General features: G+C 34.1%; 1 protein-coding gene across 2 annotated transcripts in view; it reads right to left on the bottom strand.

Annotated features, from left to right (window-relative positions):
• Positions 1-1,026: 1,026 nt before the first annotated feature.
• LOC129748583 (uncharacterized) overlaps positions 1,027-22,871 on the bottom strand; it is a 443,445-nt gene continuing 421,600 nt past the window's right edge. For both annotated transcript variants that reach the window (XM_055743241.1, XM_055743239.1), the window contains 2 exons: positions 11,938-12,042; positions 1,027-3,837 (listed from right to left, as the gene is read on the bottom strand). In XM_055743241.1, coding sequence (XP_055599216.1) covers positions 3,704-3,837; positions 11,938-12,042 — 239 coding nt within the window. In that variant the 3' untranslated portion in view covers positions 1,027-3,703. The remainder of the gene's footprint in view (positions 3,838-11,937; positions 12,043-22,871) is intronic.

Raw genomic sequence — 22,871 nt, 5'->3', positions numbered from 1 at the left:
TCGTCTTTGACTGTCTTCTTGCTCAGTTTGGTAGGTTCAAGTCTTTTGGAACAAAACGGACAAAATTGGCCTCATATCACTCCAGGACAAAAGACGCTTCTCGCTTCTCGCGGCACTCAGATTTGTAGATCTCGGCATTTACTTTATCGGCTTTTATATACGTTTCGTCGTCCATCACACAGCAGCCATATTTTGTCAGCATTTTCTCGCTTCCGTTCCTGAGTTTTAGCCGTCGGTTGTTGCCGTTTATCGCGGTTTGGGAAGTTCTGTACCTTGTATGTATGTAGTCCAGCTCTCTTCTTTGCATTCTGGACATAGCTCTGCGACATGCCTATCTTTTTATCCATATCACGGCTTGAGACGTTGGGATTTGCTTTAATCATTCGCTTCACCTTTCCCTCCGTCTTTTCGTTCTCCGGTACCGGTTTTCTACCAGCCGTTTTTTCGTGGTTCAACACGTCAACTGCTCCTGGAACCGCTTCAACACTCTGGAGATGATTGGATGGTGAAAGTTCAACATTTTGCCCAACTGCCGGTGCGACAGGTCAGGAAATTCCAGGTGTTTGGAAAGAATTTGTTCTCTCGACTCGCGTTGGTTCACCTCCATTTTCGTTGAATCGAAATACAAGACTTCGAGTTTGACAGCAGAGAGTGTGCAAAATTTGGTTCATTTTTACCCAATGATAAAAAAGTTATGCCCTGTTGAATAAGTCGCAATTATTTCGTGTTCGCCCTTAATATTATAATAATTGATTCACTTCAAAATTGCTATTTTTCAAATTCAATATTGGTTTTAGTTCAAATTTTGAAGAAAACGATTTATTGTATGTAGAAAATCCCTGCAAATGTAGCTATTTGTGCAAGGTTCCAAAATGGTAGTCACTTACACGGACATCTTTGTTGATGCACTTTCCAGCAATGTTTGGCGATTGACCTAGTAAGCAGTGATGGCATACTTCCATAAATTAATCAACATCTCTTCTTAACATTCAACGACACTTTCGGATGATGAATGACACCTAGGGATTATTTTTTTTTTTCAATTTTATTTCAGCGCGGAAGTACAATTATCATTTTCGGACAAAGTAATATTTTCTTAGAAAATCAAGAAAATAACTACAAGGTTACAATTAGTTAGTAGTGGTGTCAAGAAGTCATAAATACAACGAGGAGAAAACATTTCCGTACAGAAAAAAAAAAATAAAAAAAAAATGATTACAACCTCTTCTTGTAATCGTCTGTTCATCATTGATGGCTAAACAAAGGGTGAAAATTTGTTTTACGTTTAATTTTTCACGTTTACTTTTTTTCTGTACAACTGTTCTGCTCTTCGTTTAGTTTGTCACTTTCACTCTGAGCTGTTCCCAATATTTTTGTCTGTCCTCTACACACATTTCAACAAATAAACTTTCCCTGTTTTTTGTCAGCATTTTTTTTTTACTTTTTAACATGCATGCCTGTTCTCAGATTTTACCTGTTCGTACAAGTTGTGTGAACTAATCGAAAAACTACAAAATCCTAAAAAGTGTATTTGGTAGCAAAATTACACGTTTTTTTTATCTAAATTAGGCGTTTTGTATTTTGCTTTCAAATATTAAAGATACAGCTCATCCGTTGTTTTTGTTTGTTTGCTTGTTTGTAAGTAACATCTAATCTTTGGCTTGATTCTGCTTGCTTTTTTGTTGCTTTTCTGTGAACTTTTTTACCTGTGGTTTATGTTTTGAACCGTTTACTTTCGTTGAAATATTTTTGAGTTGAACCAAAGATTGAACTCGGATAAGATTGTATATCAATTTACAAATAACTAATTACTAATCATTCAAAAATTAATAGAAAATAATTGAAGAAAGGAAAAACTATTCTAAGGTTGTTACTGTGTTGAGTAAAAACCACATCCAATTAACCAAAATGTTGTTCAATTAAAAAAATGTAAATAAATTTAAAAACAATCTTCAACTGATAGAAAGAATTTCGTTCAAATAACTTTTCAAATTCTTTCCTTGGTCGCATCCAGTTTCAATAGTGGTTTTTCTAAAGTTTGTTCCAACGAAGAAGCGTTCGACAATTTTGATTTCAGCCGCCTAGAACAGTAATTTGCTTGTACAAATTTAGAAACGTTTTTGTTAAGCATTTTCGCAGTACTTGATACCAAGACAGAAAAGAAAATAGTTCACAATATAAAATGTTTTAAAATCAAAGATCATCGAATACCTGTTATAGCACAATAAGCGATATATAAATACGTTTGTTTTTTTTCTTGTTTCTAAATCTTTCATATAAACACTTTGTTCATCGTTTTAAGTTTTTGTTTTTTTTTTGGGATTTCAATAAGAGTTTGCAAATTGGGTGTGTGTATATGTATATATTTGTTTTGCTTGATCAGCGTGCAAAATAGTGACCGTGGTGCGGTACTTGAAAGTGTATAGACTTTTTTTTATGTAATAATAATTGGTAATTACTTTTTACTTCGTTTTGCACAAGCAATTATTAAACTACGACAATTTGTTTTCAGCTTTTTAGTTTTTGTTTGTTTGCAGTTGCAAGTTTCGTTTTTGGTTTTGCATTCTTTTCTAATAACTCGAATAACTCTCGCAGGCGTTGTTTTGTCGAAACACATTTTGTTCCGAATTTTTGTTCTTCGATACATTCTCTTAGCTTTTATCTCTCAAGTCTTCCCGATGCGTACGTGTGTGGCATTATCATAATTGAACTGTATTGCTGATATTTATTTTTAAATATACTTACCTGGCGCGAGAAGAACGGGATGCCAAAACATGACCGATTCGATTATGTTGGTGGGGTGCTGAATGATAACGATAACAAGTGATGCGGCTCTTCTTAGAAGGGTGTTCGTCACCCTGAATCGTCTTCCACTGCCATAAATATGTGAATGATATGATGATTTCCATGTAGTATCCATGAGGTAATCAAAAGACGATGGCTGTCGTTTTTTCCGTCAGGTATCTACTGGGACCGAATGCAGCTGCCGATGATCTTGGCCGTGTCCTTGAAACGTAGATATTATTCTTTGTTTTCATTCTATCAGAGATAATGAAGGCGTTTCATTCAGAGAAGAAAAACAACAACATGAAGGACATGCATTCTTTAGAGGCCGGAAAAGCATTCGTCAGCTTCCGACTGAATATAGTAGCTAGTAGTTTCAGAAGAATTCTTCCAGACGACGACGACATAATCCAAAAAGTTCTGAACCAAAAAAAGCAACAATGCCTCGTCGAGATGAGAGTTTAACTAAAAATGAGAGGAAGATGCTCAAATCTGTTTTCCTTTTCCTCTGAGTCCCCCCTCATCTGACCCCCGATGAAGATGATGCGGTAATGACTTCATTGTATCCTTTCTTAGTCGTTGTTTCTGACGAACATGCATTTTCTACTTGTAATTTTGAGTATTCTTTCTGTTTGTGTTCATGCTTCTTTTGTTTTACAATGTTTGTTACTTTTGTTTTCCCCTCTCTGGCTTTGTTTTTGGGGTAGCACAATTTGCACTTTTTTTCACAAAATTTTCTTGCCCCCTCCGGAATTCTGGACATTTGTCTTCAAGTTATTTTTAGTTTCGAAACAGGTTTGGTTTTAGACGTGGGAACGTTTATTTTTTGTTCTACTCTGGGCTGGGTAATGAGGAGATGATGGACGTGGACGTTGTTGTTACTGGGTTATGCTCAGGTGTTTTTTTTGTTGATTTACGTTTACAGTTCCGCTAGTTCCTTACTGTCTAGTTCAAGGCGTTGTTTTCTTCTGTTCCTGTAGCGCATGATGACCGCGAACACGATGCCATTAACAATAAATAGAGCGGCGATGATCAGCGACGGGATCAGGATATCTGTCGGAAAGAAGGAAACAAATTGGGTTCAGTCAAAATTTCAAAGTCGAAATTCAAAAGTAAGAAGTCAACATCCCGAGTTACAACAAGTGAAAAATAAAAGTTAAAAATTATAAAGAAAAATAAAAATAAATAATAAAAAGTAAAAACAGCAAAGAACAAAGTGAAAAGGAAAAATTAAAGAGTAAAATGTTGAAAATTGAAGATAGGAAGTAAAAAAAAATGAATGATAAAAGTTGAAAATTGGAAGCTGAGAATAGGAAGTGGAAAGTTGGAACTTGAAAGCTAAAAGTTGATGGCAAAAGTTGAAAGATGAAAGCAGGAAATTGAAAGTAGAAAGCTGAAGGTTAAAAGTTGAAAGTTGAAAGTTAAGAGTTAAAAGTGTGAAGTAAAACAAAAATTTTTTATTGAAAGCTGAGGTTTGAAATACACATGGATACGAAAAAAACAGTAAAATAAAACATAAATGTGAAATATAAATAAATGTCACTATTTAAAAGTAAAAACAGAAATTTGAATGTTAAAAGTTTGAAGTTGTATGTTAAGTTAAAGCTGAAAGTTGTAAGTGAAAGAAAACAGTTGAAAGTTGAAATCGTTCGTTTAAAGTTCAATGTAAAGTCAAAAGAGGAAAGTTGAAAATGGAAAGCTCAAACTTGAAGGGTTAAAGTTGAAAGTTCAGAAATGAAAGTTGATATTTGTGAGTTTCAAATTAACAGTTTGAAGTATACAGTTGAAATTTAAAGAAGCAGAGCTGAAAACTGGAAGTAAAAAGAGAAATATAAAATGTGAAAAAAAAACAAATGAAAAATAAAAATGGAAAAGTTTTAATTAAAACCTGAATGCAAAAAGTAAAACGAAAATATTGAAAAAACAAATGTTTGAATAAAATAAACCATAAAAGATATTTGAAATTTGAATGATAAATGTTGAAAATAGGCAGTAGAAATTTGAAACTTGTACGATGAAAGTTAAAGGATGAAAGTTGGAAATGGAAAATTACAGGTAGAAAGTTGAAAGGCGAGAGTTACAAGTGAAAAGTTGAAAACTAAGTGTTGAAAGTTGGAAGTAACTGGTTGCAAATAGAAAGTTGCAAGGATGTTGGAGGTTGAAAATTAAAAGTTAAACGTAAAAAGTGAAATTTAAATCTTTAAAAAGAACAGTTGCAAATGAATAAAGAAAAAAATATAATTGAAATCTGAAAGAAGGTAGCAGAAATTCAAACGTTAAAAAAAATTAAGAAAGAGCAAGCCATGATTCGTTGGCAACAGACGCGTTTTATTTTTACTCTGTAGGGGAAAATTTAATTTTTTCAAATATCAGAGGATAAATTAAAATATCGTACTTCCAAATGTGTCAATCGTTAAAAGTGAACGACAGGAAAGTAACAGTCTCCCTCGGCGAAGTATTTAAAGACTTTGAGCATCGTTTGTGTAGAGCGGAAATCCCCCAAGAGCGAACTGGAAAGTTGAATACATGGACGACTACAAGTGCTCAAAGATTATTCGGTGAGTTCGTTCCATTATAATTATTATACGTAAATTTAAAAGAATGAATGTTGCCTGGAATTTTCTCATAGAAATTTCCAAATTTTCAATACATTTGATTATCTCAGATTTTCAAGAATAGTTAGCTTAAAAATGGTTGTACGTTCCAGCATTATCTAGCTCAGCATTTTTTTTTTTCTTTAAAAACGTAGTCCCTTCAATCAATTGAATTTGAATGGTTTTCATTTTTTTTTGTGTTTCTAAAGTTTATTTCCTTTTTCTGGTGGCATTTCGTTTATGGCGTATTTTATGTTTATCACTTCTTTGTGACCCACGTGCGCGTGTGTGAAAACTTTCAGAGTGCTGCGATTGGAATAAAATCTGCGATAGAAGGACAAACGCACTTAATTAGTAAGATTGAAGTAGGTAATTAAGCTTTCAAAGAAATTTTTGGTTCCGTTATTCGTAAGTACAAAGGTTTGTCTAATAAATTCTTTTATATTTACCATTAAATCTTCTGAAAGGGTAAAGTTTAAAAGATTGCATGTATGTTACGATAAAGTTTTTTTCTTTTAAATGTTTTTTTTTCCACGAGCGAGCAATGGCGCTATATCCATGGTCGATGACTAGGTATATTGAAAAATTGATAAGTTCTAAAGTTTGAAATTTCTTTGCAAAATAATCCCGTTCCCACCCAAATAAGAAATATTTATCGGGGATCGGAGTCCAGGAGTACACTACTTTCTAGCATTTGTGCTCCCAACGTTAAAAGGATAAACCTCCTCCCCATGGAGATTTTTTCCAAGTATAATTTTCACCGTAGTATCGGGAAATAACATGATCTTAGAAGGTGCTTAAAAATAAGTGTTAACAAGCAAGTCAGAAATTTGGCTCGCGTCCGGCGGAATTTGATTCTAAATCATCCTAGGTTTGAGCCATTTTCTTGTACAACACTATTTGACGTTCATGAATTGAAACTAATTTCTAATTGTAAATTTCGATTTACAATTCAATTACCACCCTTTTGTATTAATATTCTAAACTTGGCATACAAAAACCTTACCTCGTCTTTTGAGGGGGTTTTTATTAAGCAGCGTAACTAAACAAGAATAAAGTGAATTCATCAAATGTCGAATCGATATTTGAGTATGGAAGCCCCGCTTTCTCCGTTTATCTATATCTTTCCGCTGAAAAAAAGGTGGGGCTTCAATTTATATAGAAACATTTCTCGTATCCAAATACCTTTGCAAGCCAAATATGGTTCCACTTGCTTGATCAGCTCCTATTTATACTGAAAACTGTAAGGGAAACCCCTCCTCCCCCTTTTCATTCGCCTCTTTGAAATAGTGAGGTAAACGAAATATTCATAGAAGCATTCCTCGTACCCAAATATCGTTCCATGCCAAATTTGGTTCCATTTGCTGTTAGAGCTCTCGAGTTCTGCAGTAAAAAATTATGAAACTTCCCTCCCTCTTTCTTTTCTCCACACTGAAAGAAGGAAGAGATCTCAAACAATCATTAGAAGCCGTTCACTAATTACGTAAGCACGATTTTGGAAATTTGGAAGCCCTTTTTAAGTAAAATTGAAAAACTGTTTTTAACAAGCACAGTTTATACAAAACAACAGATGAAATGTTATAAACGATAAAATTGTAGATACCATTACACAATGTATCTACCACTGCAAGGTAGAAGCCCGTGAGGAACAAAACGATGAAATGTGATGAAAAGTTTTTCAAATTAAATTTACCCTTCCGCTCATTTTCAACACCTTTTACCTTATTCTAATCTTCTATCCTTCTATAAACTTTCAATTCTTAAAATATTCTTTCTCAAAGAATATAAAATTTCACCGATATAGCCGATACAATAATTTCAGAAAATAAATTTACGGTGATAAACTCTTAATTTCAAAAATCATAAAAATCATCAAAATAATATCATTCTATACTACTAAAATTGGGGCAAAAATGTTTAACGACAATCACGTTGTCAAGTAACCCAAAAGCTCAGACTCATTCAGCGGTAAGCGATAAAGTTTTAGGATTTTTTTGGTAAATCGTTTGTTTAATTTAGAGTGTCTATCAAAGAAAAAACTGTCTCGAAATTCATTATTGAAAGCGCCTTATACTGATTTTTAAAGATTTTTCTGATTGAAGTCATTTTTGAAACATGATGGATTCAAATCGTGGTGTAACAACGAGCCATTTTCCTTTTTGTTTCGAAAAGCGACGATCTTTTTTAATAATATGATTTAGTGTTATCGATGGCATGTTGGTTTGAATTGGTTCTCTATAAGGTTATAGAACCTGCGATTTTTTTATTAATTCAAAGACATTAAAAGATAAATAACATTGCATAAAAAATAACCAATAAATAGGTAGAGAGTAAAAAAAACCTTAGTAATATGGTTTCGTATGGCTCAGGCTGTGATTAAATTTTAATGTAACATTTCTTACGTAAGATTTTTGGAAACCCCCCCTACCCCCCTAGTAAGAGATCGTAAGCAAATGTGAAACCCCCCCCTCCCCCCCTATGTGCTTACATAATTAGTGAACAGCCCCTTAGAACATGTCTCGTTCCCAAATACCCTTCCATGCCAAATTTGGTTCCATTTGCCTAATTAGTTCGCCAGTTATTTAAAAAATATAAAAATGGTCCCCTCCCCCCTTTATATGTTTCTACTGGAAAGAGGAATGGATCTTAAATAATCATAGAAACATTTTACGTATCCAAATATCCTCCCATGCCAAATTTGGTTCCATTTGCTTAATTCGTTTTTGAGTTATGTAAGAAATTATAAGAAGACCCCTCCCCCCTTTTTATCTTCCTACTGAAAAAAGGGAGGGTTCTCAAATAATCATAGAAATATTTTTCGTATTAAAATACCCTCCCATGCCAAATTTGGTTCCATTTGCTTTATTAGTTTTTGAGTTATGTAAAAATTATAAAAGAGGCCCCCTTCCCTTTTCTACTGGAAAGAGGGAGGGGTCCCAAATAATCATTGAAATATTTTTTGTATCCAAATACCTTCCTATGCCGAATTTGGTTCCGATATCTTGATTAGTTTTCGAGATATATGAAAAATTGTAAGGTAGCCCCTGTCCCCCCTTCCTATCTCCCCACTGAGAGGAGGGAGGGGTGCCTTATATTCATAAAAACATTCGTCGTTCCCAAATATCACTCCATGCCAAATTTGATACCGTTTGCTAGATTGGTTCTCGAGTTATGCAAAAAATTGTCTTTAATTTGGGAGGCCCCTCCCTCTCTTCATGAGAAAGGGAGGGGTCTCAAACCATAATAAGAACCTTCCCCTGCCTCCAATACCCCCATCTGCCAAGTTTCACGCAAATCGGTTCAGTAGTTTCCGAGTCTATAGGGAACAGACAGACAGACAGACAGACAGAAATTCATTTTTATATATATAGATATCTTTTTAATTTTCATATTTTGTATCAATTTTCAAATGAAATTACCGAATTTAGTGCAGTTATTTTTAAATAAAAAAAAATTACCGCATTTATTAGTCAAACTATTTAAATTCAATTTTTTTTTAAAGTTTGTCTATGTTTTTCAATTCTGAATATTTGGTGTTCTAAAAACCTAATCCTTTAGTTTTTTTTCCTATCTATCTATCTATCTCTCTATCTATCTGTCTATTTAGTTTTTTTTCCTAATCAAAAATTCACATTTCAAATCGCGATTTTTTTTTAAATTCAAAACCCTGCACTGGAATTTATCAATCAACCCTTCAGTTGTAAATGAAGAAAAGAAATTAAAATTAAGTTGAATGAATGAAACAATTATAATCATTTTCCTAACAATTAATCATGGTAATTTTTTTACCTGATCTGACATTTATTTAACAACTAGCTGACCCGGTGTGCTTTGCTACACCTTTCAAAATCAAATTATGTTTTCAAAAATTATTCAAATTTTTATTGGTTTGTTGGCATTATTTTAAATCAAATTATAACATAATTCATAAGCAACCGCTATAAAATGAGAGCTGCAGCTGGAGTTTTGAATTGCAACATAAATATGATTGCAACATAAATATAATTTAAACCAATTTTCTGAATCTTTATTAATAAATTTGGGTTGGAGATCTGATAATGTTAATCTGTCTGGAGGGTCTCAAATTAATCGTACGCAAACAATCGAACTTATAAAATATGGTTGTTTTTGCTTGATATGTTCTGGATTTATGATAAAACTGATAAAAGAGCCCCCTCTCCTGTCCTTCCCTTCACCTTCTGCTGAATGGAGGTCGTGATCTTTAATAATCATACCCATTTTTTTCGTTCCCAAAAATCCTTTTATATCAAATATAGTTCCATTGCATTGGTTGATAAGTTTTTAAGCTTTACAACAAAATGTATATGGAGCCTCCTCCTTTCTTCCTCTCTCTACACTGTAAAGCGTAAGGATCTATAACAATCGTAGAAACATATCTCGTGACCAAGTACTTCTCCATGGCATATTTGTTTCCATTTGTTGGCTTCGTTAGCATAAATTGAGAACTTATGCTAACAAAATTGTATTGGGCTCACCTCCCTTCTCCTTTGTACCTACTCACTGAAAATGTGTCAGATAATCATAGAATCATACCAAAATGATTTTCCATGTTAAGTTTTGTCCATTTCTCGGATTTTGTAAAAAAAAAAAAGTTAAATGTAAGCCTCCTCTTCCCTTCCTATATTCCCAATTCTATCATCCTACTGCAAGAAAGGAATTGTTTCACATATAAAAAAAATTATTTTTCGTACTCAAATACTTTGTGATGCCAAATTTGGTTTCATTTGCTCGATTAATTCTCGAGTTATGCAAAAAAATTGTATGGGAGCCCCCTTTTCCCCTTTATATCTTTCCGCTAAAACAGATGGGGCCTCAATTCATAATAGAAACATTTCTCGTATCCAAATACCCTCACATGCCAAATATGGTTCAATTTGATCGATCAACTCTCCAGTTATACTGAAAATTGTAAGGGAGACCTTCCTCCCCCTTTTCATCCACCTCTTTGAAGGAGTGACTGATACCAAATAATCATAGAAGCATTTCTCGTACCCAAATATCGTTCCATGCCAAATTTGGTTCCATTTGCTGTTGTAGTTCTTGAGTTGTACAGTAATAACTGTATGAAACTTCCCTCCCTCATTCTTTTCTCCCCGCTGGAAAAAGGAAGGGGTCTTAAACAATCATAAGAATATGTCACGTTCCCAAATACCCGCCCATGCCAAATTTGGTTCCATTTGCTTGATTAGTTATTGAGATATGTAAAAAATTATAAAAAAGGCCCCCTCCCCCCTTAACATCTCCCTACTGGAATGAGGGAGGGGTCCCAGATAATCGTAGAAATATTTTTAGTATCCAAATACCCTCCCATGTCAAATTTGGTCCATTTGCATTATTAGTTTTTGAGTTATGTGTAAAAATATGAAAGAGGCCCCCTCCCCCTTACTACTGGAAAGAGGGAGGGGTCTCAAATAATCATAAAAATATTTTTCGTATCAAAATACCTGTCTATGTCAAATTTGGTTCCAATATCTTGATTAGTTTTCAAGTTATATGAAAAATTGTAAGGTAGCCCCCCTCCCCCCTTCCTATCACCCCACTGAGAGGAGGGAGGGGTACCTAATATTCATAGAAATATTACCCGTCAACAAATACAACCACATGCCAAATTTGATACCATTTGCTTGATTGGTTCTCGAGTTATGCAAAAAATTGTTTATTATTTGGGAGGCCCCTCCCCCCCTTCCTGTTAGGGAGAGGGGTCTCGAACCATAATAGGAACCTTCTCCGGCCTCCAATACCCCCACCTGCCAAGTTTCACGCAAATCGGTTCAGTAGTTTCTGAGTCTATAGGGAACAGACAGACAGACAGACAGACAGACAGACAGACAGACAGACAGACAGACAGAAATTCATTTTTATATATATAGATAAATTCTATTCTTAAATCAGTGTTTTGGGAGTATTTGGTTTAAATTTTTTAACTAGATTGCTTTGAAATAATTTTGAAGCAAATTTCTAGTTAAGAATAAGAAACATCATTTTGAAAAAATAATCAATAACCTGCCAAAAATACCTTGATTTTGAACTTTCATTGTAATTTGTTTTGGAAGTTTCAATTTATTTTATCAGTAAAAATTATTATTTTTTAGTTTGTGTGAAAATTATGAGAAATAAAATGGTGTAAGAAATCCATTTTCTTATTTATTGTGCATTTTTGGTATTGTTATCATTTTTTGCTTTGATTTCGATTTTGATTTGATTTCGAAACCCCCCACTCCCCATTCATGTACAGGTCCTTCGCACGGGTCTGTTTCAGACACATATTAAAATTGATTTGAGATTTCTAATTCAGATTCGAATTTGAAAGTCAGATTTAAAACTTAAAATTTGAATTTCACACTCAAACTTCAGATACAGAATTTAGATTCAGATGTCGGATGTGTGATTGATATTAAGAAAATTCAGAAATTATTACAAATCTGAATTTGATTCTGATTCGTAGCGACAAAATTCGACAGTAAAAATGGGTACACTTTAACAGTTTTCGTTGTGTTTTTTATCAAAGGAAATAAACTTATTATACTGTTTCACTTACCGTAAATGGTATCCGCTTTTTTGTCAGACATTTCGTCCAAATCACTTATCTTCCGTTTCTGCTCGTAATGAGATACTAGGCCACTTCCTTCGGTGGCTCGTTTTTCTGTAACAAAAAATAAAGAGAAAAAATAGTTTAAGGCAACCAATTTCAAATTGTCATATTTTTTTTTAAATAACAGGTTTTAAAATCACATATTTTACGAAACGCCTTATCACTTGCTTCTTACCGGAGCAAAATACAACCTTCGAGTGATTTTGTGTTGGATTATTCAGTCAATCAGTCTTACCCGACTGTGCTTGTATTTTTGCAATCAACTGACCCCCAGGCAAATGTTTGAATCAATATCAACATAACTGCCGCCCAATGGTAGACGTGTTGAGATTTCCATTTCCGAAAAATGGATTTGTTTCGTTTTCTTTACAAAACTATCCCTTGAACTCAATTTCAAATGTTCCATCAACTTTCCGAATTATAACGACATGCCAAAAGTTGCTACATTTACCACCATCATTCAATCACACACAATACAGCGTCCATAAAAAACCAGATCGTTCGTATGGAAGTGATAACGAAGAAGTCAAGCAAAGCTCTCTATATTGGCCTATACATTTTGTCAAATGTAAAGCTGCGGCTTATCGTTAAAAATGTGCATCAATGAATGAATGATTGTGATAAGTAGCCGTGCCTCTGAAGTATTAATCCTAAAATGTTGATAGCAGTTTATGGATTTTAGAACATTTTTTTTAAAGTTTTATTAGTGACGCTTTACCATTCGAAAATTAAGACAAATGTTTTGTTCTGTAGCTACGTATATTGACAAATCCTTAGCACGCTTCTCTAAACAAGATTTTTCTGCGAAGTTGTCCGTTTTTTACTTAATTCGCTACCTCGCTAGGAGTACCTTAAGGAAGCCACCTCAGACTTCTACTTTTCTAAATTTTCGTGAATGACCTATGAGCAACGCTCTATTTTGAATAACTATGCCGACGATTTGAACCTTTTTAGCAGGGAACACAGTGCAATATACTATCTTGCATTACACGCTAACATCGATAAGCTAAGAAAAGTTCTTTTTTTTTCTATTAAAGGGTGATACGGTCAAAATTTGGTCAATATCAACTTGACGTGTTTCTTTCAATTTTGCATTTAAAAAACCTGAACACCCCACATTTTGAAGGTGTGTGTGTGTGTAGAATGTTGCTCCTATTTTGATATTGGAATTCACTCTTCAGTTGTCAAAATGCCGTCCAAGGAAGACGAGCAGCGTATCAAAATTTTGCTCGCGCATCGCGAAAATCCGAGCTACTCGCACGCAAAGCTGGCAAAACCACTAAAAGTTGCCAAATCAATCCTTACAAATGTAATTAAAGTGTTTGGGAAACGTTTGTCGACAGCCAGGAAGTCTGGATCGGGGGGAAATCGAAAACCGGAAGCCGCTTAGACGACAAAGAGAGTTGCCGGTAGTTTCAAGCGAAACCCTAACCTCTCTCTCCGAGATGCCGCAAATAAGCTGAGTGTATCGTCTACAAACCGTGCATCGAGCCAAAAAACGAGCCGGACTATCGACTTACAAGAAGGTAGTGACTCCAAATCGCGATGATAAACAAAATACGACGACCAAAGCGCGATCCCGGAGGCTGTACACAACGATGCTGACGAAGTTTAACTGCGTGGTAATGGACGACGAAACCTACGTCAAAGCCGACTACAAGCAGCTTCCGGGACAGGAGTTTTATACGGCAAAAGGAAGGGGAAAGGTAGAAGCTATTTTCAAGCACATGAAACTTTCAAAATTCGCGAAGAAATATCTGGTTTGGCAAGCCTTCTGTACCTGTGGCTTGAAAAGCAGCATTTTCATAGCTTCCGGGACTGTCAACCAAGAAATTTACGTGAAAGAGTGTTTGAATAAACGTCTGCTGCCTTTCCTGAAGAAACACGGTTGTTCCGTACTGTTTTGGCCGGATTTGGCATCTTGCCATTACGGTAAAAAGGCCATGGAGTGGTACGCCGCCAACAATTGCAATGTGGGGTGGTTCCCAAGGACAAGAACCCTCCCAACACGCCAGAGCTCCGCCCAATTGAGAAATACTGGGCTATTGCCAAGTGGAACCTAAAGAAGACCAAAAAAACTGCTAAGGACGAGCAACAGTTCGAGGCAAACTAGCTTTCTGCGGCGAAGAAGGTGGACAAGGTGGCTGTACAAAATCTGATGGCAGAGGTTAAGCGTAAGGCCCGGCAATTCGGATTTGGAAAAGCGGAAGCCTAACTGAATATTTTTCCTGAATTTTATACTAATTAAACTTGAAAAAGAAATTTAATTTAATTTTTTAAATAAACGATTTCACCGATTTACACGCGATTCCCTTGTCCAAATTTTGACCGTACCACCCTTTACAAGAAAAACCCAAAATATAAAAAAAATGAAAACTTAAAAGACAAAAACACAGATTATCAAATCAAAACGAATTAAATGAAATGAACAAACATGACATTAATTTAAAAAAAAACAATGGTTACCAAAATTATTATTATTATTTTTTTTATATTATTGCCGTTTACGTTATTTTTGTATTTTTAGGTAATTTCGGAATATTTTGTAAATTTGAAACTTAATTTTCGTAGTGTTTCGTTTTACAAAATATCCTAAACATTGCTTTTAAATCCCCTGAGTTTCGAATTAACTCGACTTATTCGATTTCCTACAAACATTTTTATATTTGAAGAAAACCCAGATCTCGACGTTTTTTAATATCAAAATAAATACAATATTTAGTTTTAAACTGAAATTTAAAAAAATGCCCTATTAACTAAATGTTTCAATAATTCACAAAGTAATACCGATTTCGAAAGGGTTCTCTATCATCATGTAGCCTCCGAATTTCGCTGCCGCTTTTCACTCTGTTTGTGTTTCAGAAAGCAAAGATTTACCTACATTATTCAAGTTGAAATAATTCGTTGCTGTCATCCGAATAATAATTTCGCAGTTTCCCGAAACGGGCGCCAAATTACTACCTTGTTTATCTTTTACCCAATTATTCAACGGGATGACGACGACGACGACGACGGAATGATTTTCCCGCTTTCCGTCATAGCCTAACTTTCTTTCGTCCGCTTGCTGTCGTCACGTCAGGCAATATCAATTTCGAATGCGTAGGAAAAGTCGCAATCGAGGGGAATTGTTTTGGGCGAGCTAGATCCGAAAAAGATGTAGAAAATGTTTGAAATGAAAAGCATTTGGATCTTGCAGTTCGTAATCATAAACAATCAGCTTCTTTCATAAGACATTTTATTACTTTGTGTGATTTGACGTGGTTCATGTTTGATTTTAATGTATACATCATTTCTCAATGTTGATATCGATTTCGGTACCGCGAAATTTTCACCTTCCTTCCTTTCACCAATCACCGACATCAGCCTTAGCACAAACGAAGATATTCTTTCATCTTTGCTTTTTGGGGTATCATAGCATCATTTTGTCACGTTTTGTGACGTTCTCTTAGAGGGAAAATAAATGCTAAGGTAACGTGCCCAATGTGAAGATCATATTTAGGGAAAATGACTTCGCTAAAGTTTAATGCCCTCAAAACACAACGAATTTTGAAAAATTGATCATTCCAGTAACTCCAAATAATATCTTCTACTAGGAGTTACAATCCAAAAAATGTCATCAAACCCCTTCTGTTATTATTAATACACAATAAAGATGTACAAAACCTTTTTAAAATTTTTAATAAAACAGAACCCTTTTCCCGTCTCAATTGAGGGATTTTTTCAACAGTCAAAGTGAAAACAGAAAAAAAACTGACGAAGTTGACGAGAGAACAGCCGTAATTACGGTTATTGGTAGGACAGAAACACTTCACCATATCCTGTTGCTTGCTTGCACAAGAATCCAAAACCAAAAACAACGACAAGCTGTTTTAAAAGAAGGAAACAAGAGGAGGAAATCCGCACTTTCCCTTGATGGGAAATCCTCAAAGCGAGCGACACAAAAACAACAACAATGACACAAGCGTGGGTTTAAAAATACCTCGCACTGTTTTAGGGAAACGGTCTCGTTTTAGAGCGACGAAAGATTTAGGCATTGTTGTTACGTGTTTGAGGAGTTTTTGTTGATTTCCGTAATGGGAATTTCCGAAGTGGGTAAATTACTTGCCGAAGTTAAGTTATGTCAAATGTAGTTTTTAAAAGAAAAGCTAATCAAATATTTTTCGAAACGCTTTGAATAAGGAATCCGAAAAAATAGATAGTAGATTTGCATCCAAGTTCAGGATACATATTCACGATTCAAATTCAAGTTCTAAGGCTATGGTCATTTAGAATCCGGGCAGATACAAACGTGTGTATTTTAAAAACTATTCATTTGATCGAAACACTTTCTATAGAGGAAATGAAGGTGTTAATATGAAATTTGTTGTAAAAATATTAAAAAAAAATTATCATTGCTTACAAGATTTACTCTTACTTTATTATAAAATCTCTTTTTTTATCTTTGCACACTTTCAGTCATATATTGATCTATTATTTTTACCACAGAAGCAAAACCTTTGCATAATCATGATATTTTACACAAATTCACCTGGGAAAAGCAATTGGAATCTGGTTGAAACCTTTTGATGTGTAGGCATCTCGAAGAATTTGACCGCTTAAAGCCGGTTTTAACATAAATTTCTTTGTTCATCAGAACACATCTGTCACATTACGTAAAAAACGGTTGCACAGATTGCGATCTATGAAACTGCTCACTGTTAGTTATTTACTCGGTGTCTACTAGTCACTTTTTCCTGCTGGAAACGGATTTGCTGCATCATTGAAGGGGTCTGCATTCAGTTATCCACAATAACCATAGGTTTTTAACCATATTTGAGATCAAGGGTTCTACTCCGATGCTTGGTTTGAACTTCATGAGCATCCTAGAGTGGCTCCTTATACTTCTTAACCATTTGGGCCAAAGAAAAAATTAAGAAAAATTACAGTTCATGAGTTTTCAAGTCGATAATGAAGAATCTCCGAGGCGACAGTGCAAAATTATTTTTAACATGTCTTTTTGCATCGTAAATATCTCAAACACACGTTAACTTAAAAATCTAAAAAAATAGGCAAGATAGTCCTTTTCATAACCAACACAACGCTGCTAAAGGTTTACATATCCAAGTTCTAGTAACGTAACTATAATCGAAATAAAGTGCCCGGATACTAAATTATCATAGCCTTAATGCAGTTTTCAATTTTGATTTCATTTCTAAATTAGGATTATAACATCTAATTTTGGATTCTGATTTGAATTCAGAATTTCAAACGTGGATAGTTTTTTTAGCTAACTTATGAATAAGAATTTTAAATACATAGGGAAATTTAATTGAAAAAAAGGGGATCACTAATGAAAAAGAAAAAATACATCAAGCAACACTGTAGTGTATTTCTTAGTTTTAAGTATCAAACTTTGTTTTTAAGTACACCAAGGTTTCTTTTACACGGGTATAAAACCATGCTAATTGAGAAAATCGTCTGAAAAAAGTGCTTATTCCGATGCTTTGAAACTTGAGACTATAAGACATGCAACCTGACCCCTAAGGTATCAAACCTGCAACCTGAAACCTTAGATTCCGGAGATGAGACATGAGACCTAACACCTGAAGTCAGAAACTGGTACATGAGAACTAAGAAATGAGATATAAGTTGTGAGACAAAAGAAGTGAGACGTGAGCGTGCGAAGAGTGACATGAAACGTGAAAAGTAAGGAGTGTATGAGGGATGAGAAGTGAGATGTGAGAAATAAGACGTGAGACCAGTCGCATGCATTACTTTTCATTTTTTGCAACCCTCATGTCTCAGGTGAAAAACCCCATTTTTCTATTTTTTGGTCCCATGTGTTAGGTTTTATGTCCTGGTCTCATTTCTCAAATCTCAAAACTCAGGTCTCAAGTCTCTAATCTTCTCATGTCTCAGGTCTCAGCTTTCAGTTCACAAGTCTTATGTCTAGAGTCTAGAACCACTAGTCACCGATACACTTTAAAATCATGATTTCCGAAAATTTGTATCTGACGAATCATTTCTAATGTCCCATGCCTCAGGTCTCAGGCCTCATTTTCTCAAGCCTCAGAGCTAAGCTTCTTCCAGCCAAATCTTAATCCTTACACTCAACCTGATCCTAGCCTCATCCAAATCCAGGTCTTGATCTTGATCCAGATTCCAATCATGACCTTGATCCTGGTCCAGATGCTGATCCTAATATTTATCTTGATGATAATTCTGATCGTGAATCGTTGGTCCTCAATAAGATACTGCACCTTAATCTGGTTCTTATTATCCTAATTCTGATAAGGTAGGTACCTGATTCAGCTCCAGTTCTTGATTCTGATCCATTTCCAGATCTTGATCATGATCATGATCCTGATCATCTTGATCCTGATCCAGATGATTCTTATTTTTATCCTGATATAGAAAACAATAAGTCAAGAACAATGCTTTATTCCAGTTGCAAGGCTAAAAGTTTGTCAATTTTAGTAACTTTGCCACTTTTTTCAAGCTGGTCACTCACCAGTTACTTTTTTTAGACTGGTAACTAAAATCACTCTGAAAAAAATCATACGAATTTGTTATTTAAATTATCTTATTTTTTGTATTTATTTATTTTATTCTATAGGTCGCATTTGATTATCCGTTGGCTCGATTATTTGTGACTCGATTATTCGTAAACAATGAGGTTTTTTTTAAGCGGTATTTTTTACGCGGATTTTCGAATTAACGCGGGTTTTTTACGCGGATTTTCGAATTAACACGTTTTTTTTTCACGGATTTCGCGAATTAACACGGTTTTTGAGAGAAAATATTCGAAAAGTTTTTCAAAGGAAAACACTTAGAATCTTTTTGTAGTTGGGAAAATCTTAGCTTTGAGACTAAGATACATGAGACTTGAGACCTGAGACCTGAGACATGAGACCTTAAATTTGAGACCTGAAATATGAGACCTGAGATCTGAGACACGAAACATGAGACCTAAGGCATGAGACCTTAGACTTGAGACCTGAAATATGAGACATGAGACCTGAGACTTTAGACCTGAGACCTGAGACTTGAGACTTGAAATATGAGACCTGAAATATGAGACCTGAAATATGAGACCTGAGATCTGAGACACGAGACATGGGACCTGAGACTGGAGACCTGAGACTTGAGACCTGAAATATGAAACTCGAAATCTGAGACACGAAACATGAGACGAGAGACCTGAGACCTGAGACATGAGACCTGAGAAATGAGACATGAGACATGAGACATGATACATAAGACACGAGACATGAGACATGAGACATGAGACCTGAGACTTGAGACTTGAGACTTGAGACCAGAGACATGAGACATGAGACATGAGACATGAGACATGAGGCCTGAGACATGAGACGATCTGAATTCCTCAATTCAAAAAAGCCTCACTAAATTCCACTATTCTATTTATCTAATTAAGTTTTGTTTTTTATCTTAAAATTAAACGATCATTGTTTGCAAATTTTTAAATAATCATGGTTCTTACGCGTTTTTTTAGTAACGTGCTTTTTTGCTTTAAATTCAAATGGATTTTTCACGGGGATTTTCGAATTACGGGTTTTTTTACGCAGATTTTCGAATTCACGAGGTTTTTTTACGCGGATTTTCGAATTAACGCGGTTTTTTTTACGCGGATTTTCGAATTAACGCGGTTTTTTTTACGCGGTACGAAACCCCGCGTAAAAAAAACCTCAGTGTATTTAGAACTGAATTTCATTAATAAAAACGTGGAATTCTATGTTCGAGAATATGAATTGGTACATATTTACGTTTTTAAGATATAAAATTTTAAACCTTTTTCGATAGTCAATTGTTTCAAAAGGTTTTGTCAAAAGTCTTATATTTTTGCTTCTTAAATTCCACTTGAGTATTTTTAGCTTAGACGTTTTTCTACACACATAGATATTTTTAAATACAGGTTTGGAATTTATTATTCTCAATTTGAATTTTAAAACAATCATTTCAAATCTTAAATATTTCGAAAATTTATTCAAGTTTTCCTATTTTTTAGTACTTATTTCCTTTAAAAAGTTTTTCTTTAATTTCCTCATGAATCAATGAAGGTCCTCAGGTACAATTTTTTTTTGTTTTGGATATTGTAACTTGTTGATTCTCAACACGGTTGGTCACCTTAAATCTAACGTCACATCTTTTCAACCGGTTCTATTTTGAAGTGTTATCCATGTTGCCAGTCTACCAAGTTTTTAGGCATTGATATGTTTAGGAGGGAAAAGGTGTAATGGTAGATGACCCCATAATGTTTCGCTCTTATTCTCTTAACTTTCAATAAGTGTAGATGTTTTACCAAATAAAATGTTAACGTTAATTTTATTATGTTGTCGATAATGTGTTCGTTTGTGAAAGCCGAGAAAAAAAACCGTTTCACCGACATAGCTCGGGAAATAAACCCTGGAATAAACATAACTAAAAGATACGAAGTTAAGTATGTACAGCGGAAAATTTTGTTTTAAAAATTTATAAATTGGTACAAAAACGATTTCCTAAATAGCTTGGTTCCAAAATAAAGGGAAATATCATTCTTTTTTTCATTTTTTTTATTTTTACGTAATAAACTAAATTATGAGATTTACTCTTGAAAACATAACTTATGATTTGCTTAAAATATGGATGAATTTTGAGCTTAAACATAAACAAAAAAATTTAAACCGCAGGACCTGAAAAATCAAATCACTGGTCAAATTGAAAGTTCCTATTGATGTAATTTTTGACTACACTTTTAACTACACTAAGACGTCACTAATTTCGCCCAAATTTGATTAAAAAGTAACTATTTGCCCTACTTTTTTGCTTCATGGTGACAATTTAAAAAAAACCTGTAAAGGTAAAATCAAATCTAATGTTTTGAATTCGTCTTGGTACATCTTCGTATCTAAAAGTGCTCACATTTTCAAATGTGATGGGAAGTATTAGAGAAACATGAGATACCAAAGAAAGAAAGAACATAAATAGTAAATATCATAAATTTATCGACAAAGATACAACGGCTCCCAGGCAGGGATTTGAACCTGTGTTCTGTTTTTCTTTCTTTGATATCGCTTTTTTCTCTAATACTTCCCATCACCTTTAATCTGTAAAGGGGATTTTGCGTCAACAGTTTCATCAGATGTTTTGACTTTCCAGGAGAAACATGGATTAAAACTCATCTCACCTCTTTCTGGAATCTTAATGTCATTTGGTTTAAGGGTTGACCTAAAATAAAATTTTCCTTAATCTCAATAATCTGCAAAAATGCGTCATATCGTTCTTTTCATAAATGTATAGGGGAGAATGAGGATACTTGATCCCTGGGGATACTTGATTCCTTAGCTATATCTCCAAACTGGAATGTCGTACAGAGCTCAAATGTTCTAGAAAAATGTGCCGCCAAATGGAATAAAACAGCAATGGTTGAAGCTCAAAAATTTTTAACAAAATAAGTTTTTGGGTTATTGAACTTTGTTTGAAAAATTTCACAAAATGTGACTTGAAGATCTTTTTTCATCATTTTAAAATGTTCCTAACATGGAAATATTCTTACAAAAATATTTATTCCAACACATCAATCTTTCGAGTGTAAAATGAACTTCAAAATACAATATTTTTTTTTTTTTTTTTTTTTTTTGATTCTTTTTTCTCAGGGATTTTAAACAATACAATATTTTCAAAGCGATGGAAAACTCCCAACTTTTTTCAGAAAAAGTTTTCTAAAATGTTGATTTTGGGTACAATTGATCCCTAATATATGGGTACAAATGATCCCGGTATATTCTTCTTCTCAATGGATCGTGGTCATTGCTGATTACGAGATTATTAATATTTATCCAATAGCTAATATTCATCCATCAATTATCTGGAGAAAAGGGCTAAAATAATTGACTTTCTCTTGTTTATAAAAAAAAATTGCGCCCGTAAGTATGCAATGTCATAAGGGTTGAGAATAAGCTATAGAATTTATTTTCTGACAATTATAGATTGTGAAATGAGAACAAACATGACCAAAATAGTCAATTAACATTCTATCTTGGGGTTTTGTTTGATTTTTCCATGAATTAGGGCTTCCTGAATAAAGGATCAAGTCTCCCCTAACTTCAAAAATATCGCATTTTTTTTACTCCCACGAAAATGCTACTAGATCATCTACGGGTTCAAGTATCGTTCTAATTTTAGGAGCATAGAAACTTGAAGTTACACGCTGTCAGAAAATGTAAAAGAGTGCTAGTTGCTAATTTTTTCCAAAAAGATATGGAGAAAATAAGAAAAAGGGATCAAGTATCCCCACTCTCCCCTAAACATTAGAGGCGTGCGCACTGTATCTCCAACTTTTAACTTCCATATCTACCAATACCATACTTTCACAAAAATAGTAGTTCTGAAAATATTTTTGACTGATGCGTTTCGTTGTTTCTGAGATATTACAGTTTGAATGGTAAAAATCGAAAAAGTATTATTTTCGTAGAATTGCTGTATCTCAGGTATAACATATTCTGGAAAATTAAATTTTGTGAGAAAGTAGCGTGATAGTCCGTCTAACGTTTGAATAAAAATAGAGCAAAATATATTACAAGAGTAAACAGTTTTGTAAGTTCAAAATTGAAGTGAAAGTGAGCACGCATTTCATTTCTGTATACAATTATGAACGGTAGGGGAGAATTAGGATATTTCATCCTTGGATATACTGCTATATCTCGAAACAGGAATGTCTTAAATAGATCAAATGTTATAGAAAAATTCGCCAAATAAAACAAAACAACAAACCTGTTATCTAAAAATATGTATATATAATTTTTATTTATTTTTAGTTATTGCACTTTGTTTGAAAAATCAAACAAAATGTGACTTGAGGATTTTTTTTTTCATTTTAAAATGTTTCCCTCACGAAAATA

Source organism: Uranotaenia lowii, chromosome 2, assembly GCF_029784155.1.
Source record: "Uranotaenia lowii strain MFRU-FL chromosome 2, ASM2978415v1, whole genome shotgun sequence".
NCBI lineage: Eukaryota > Metazoa > Arthropoda > Insecta > Diptera > Culicidae > Uranotaenia > Uranotaenia lowii.
This window is presented reverse-complemented; position numbering and strand designations above follow the sequence as displayed.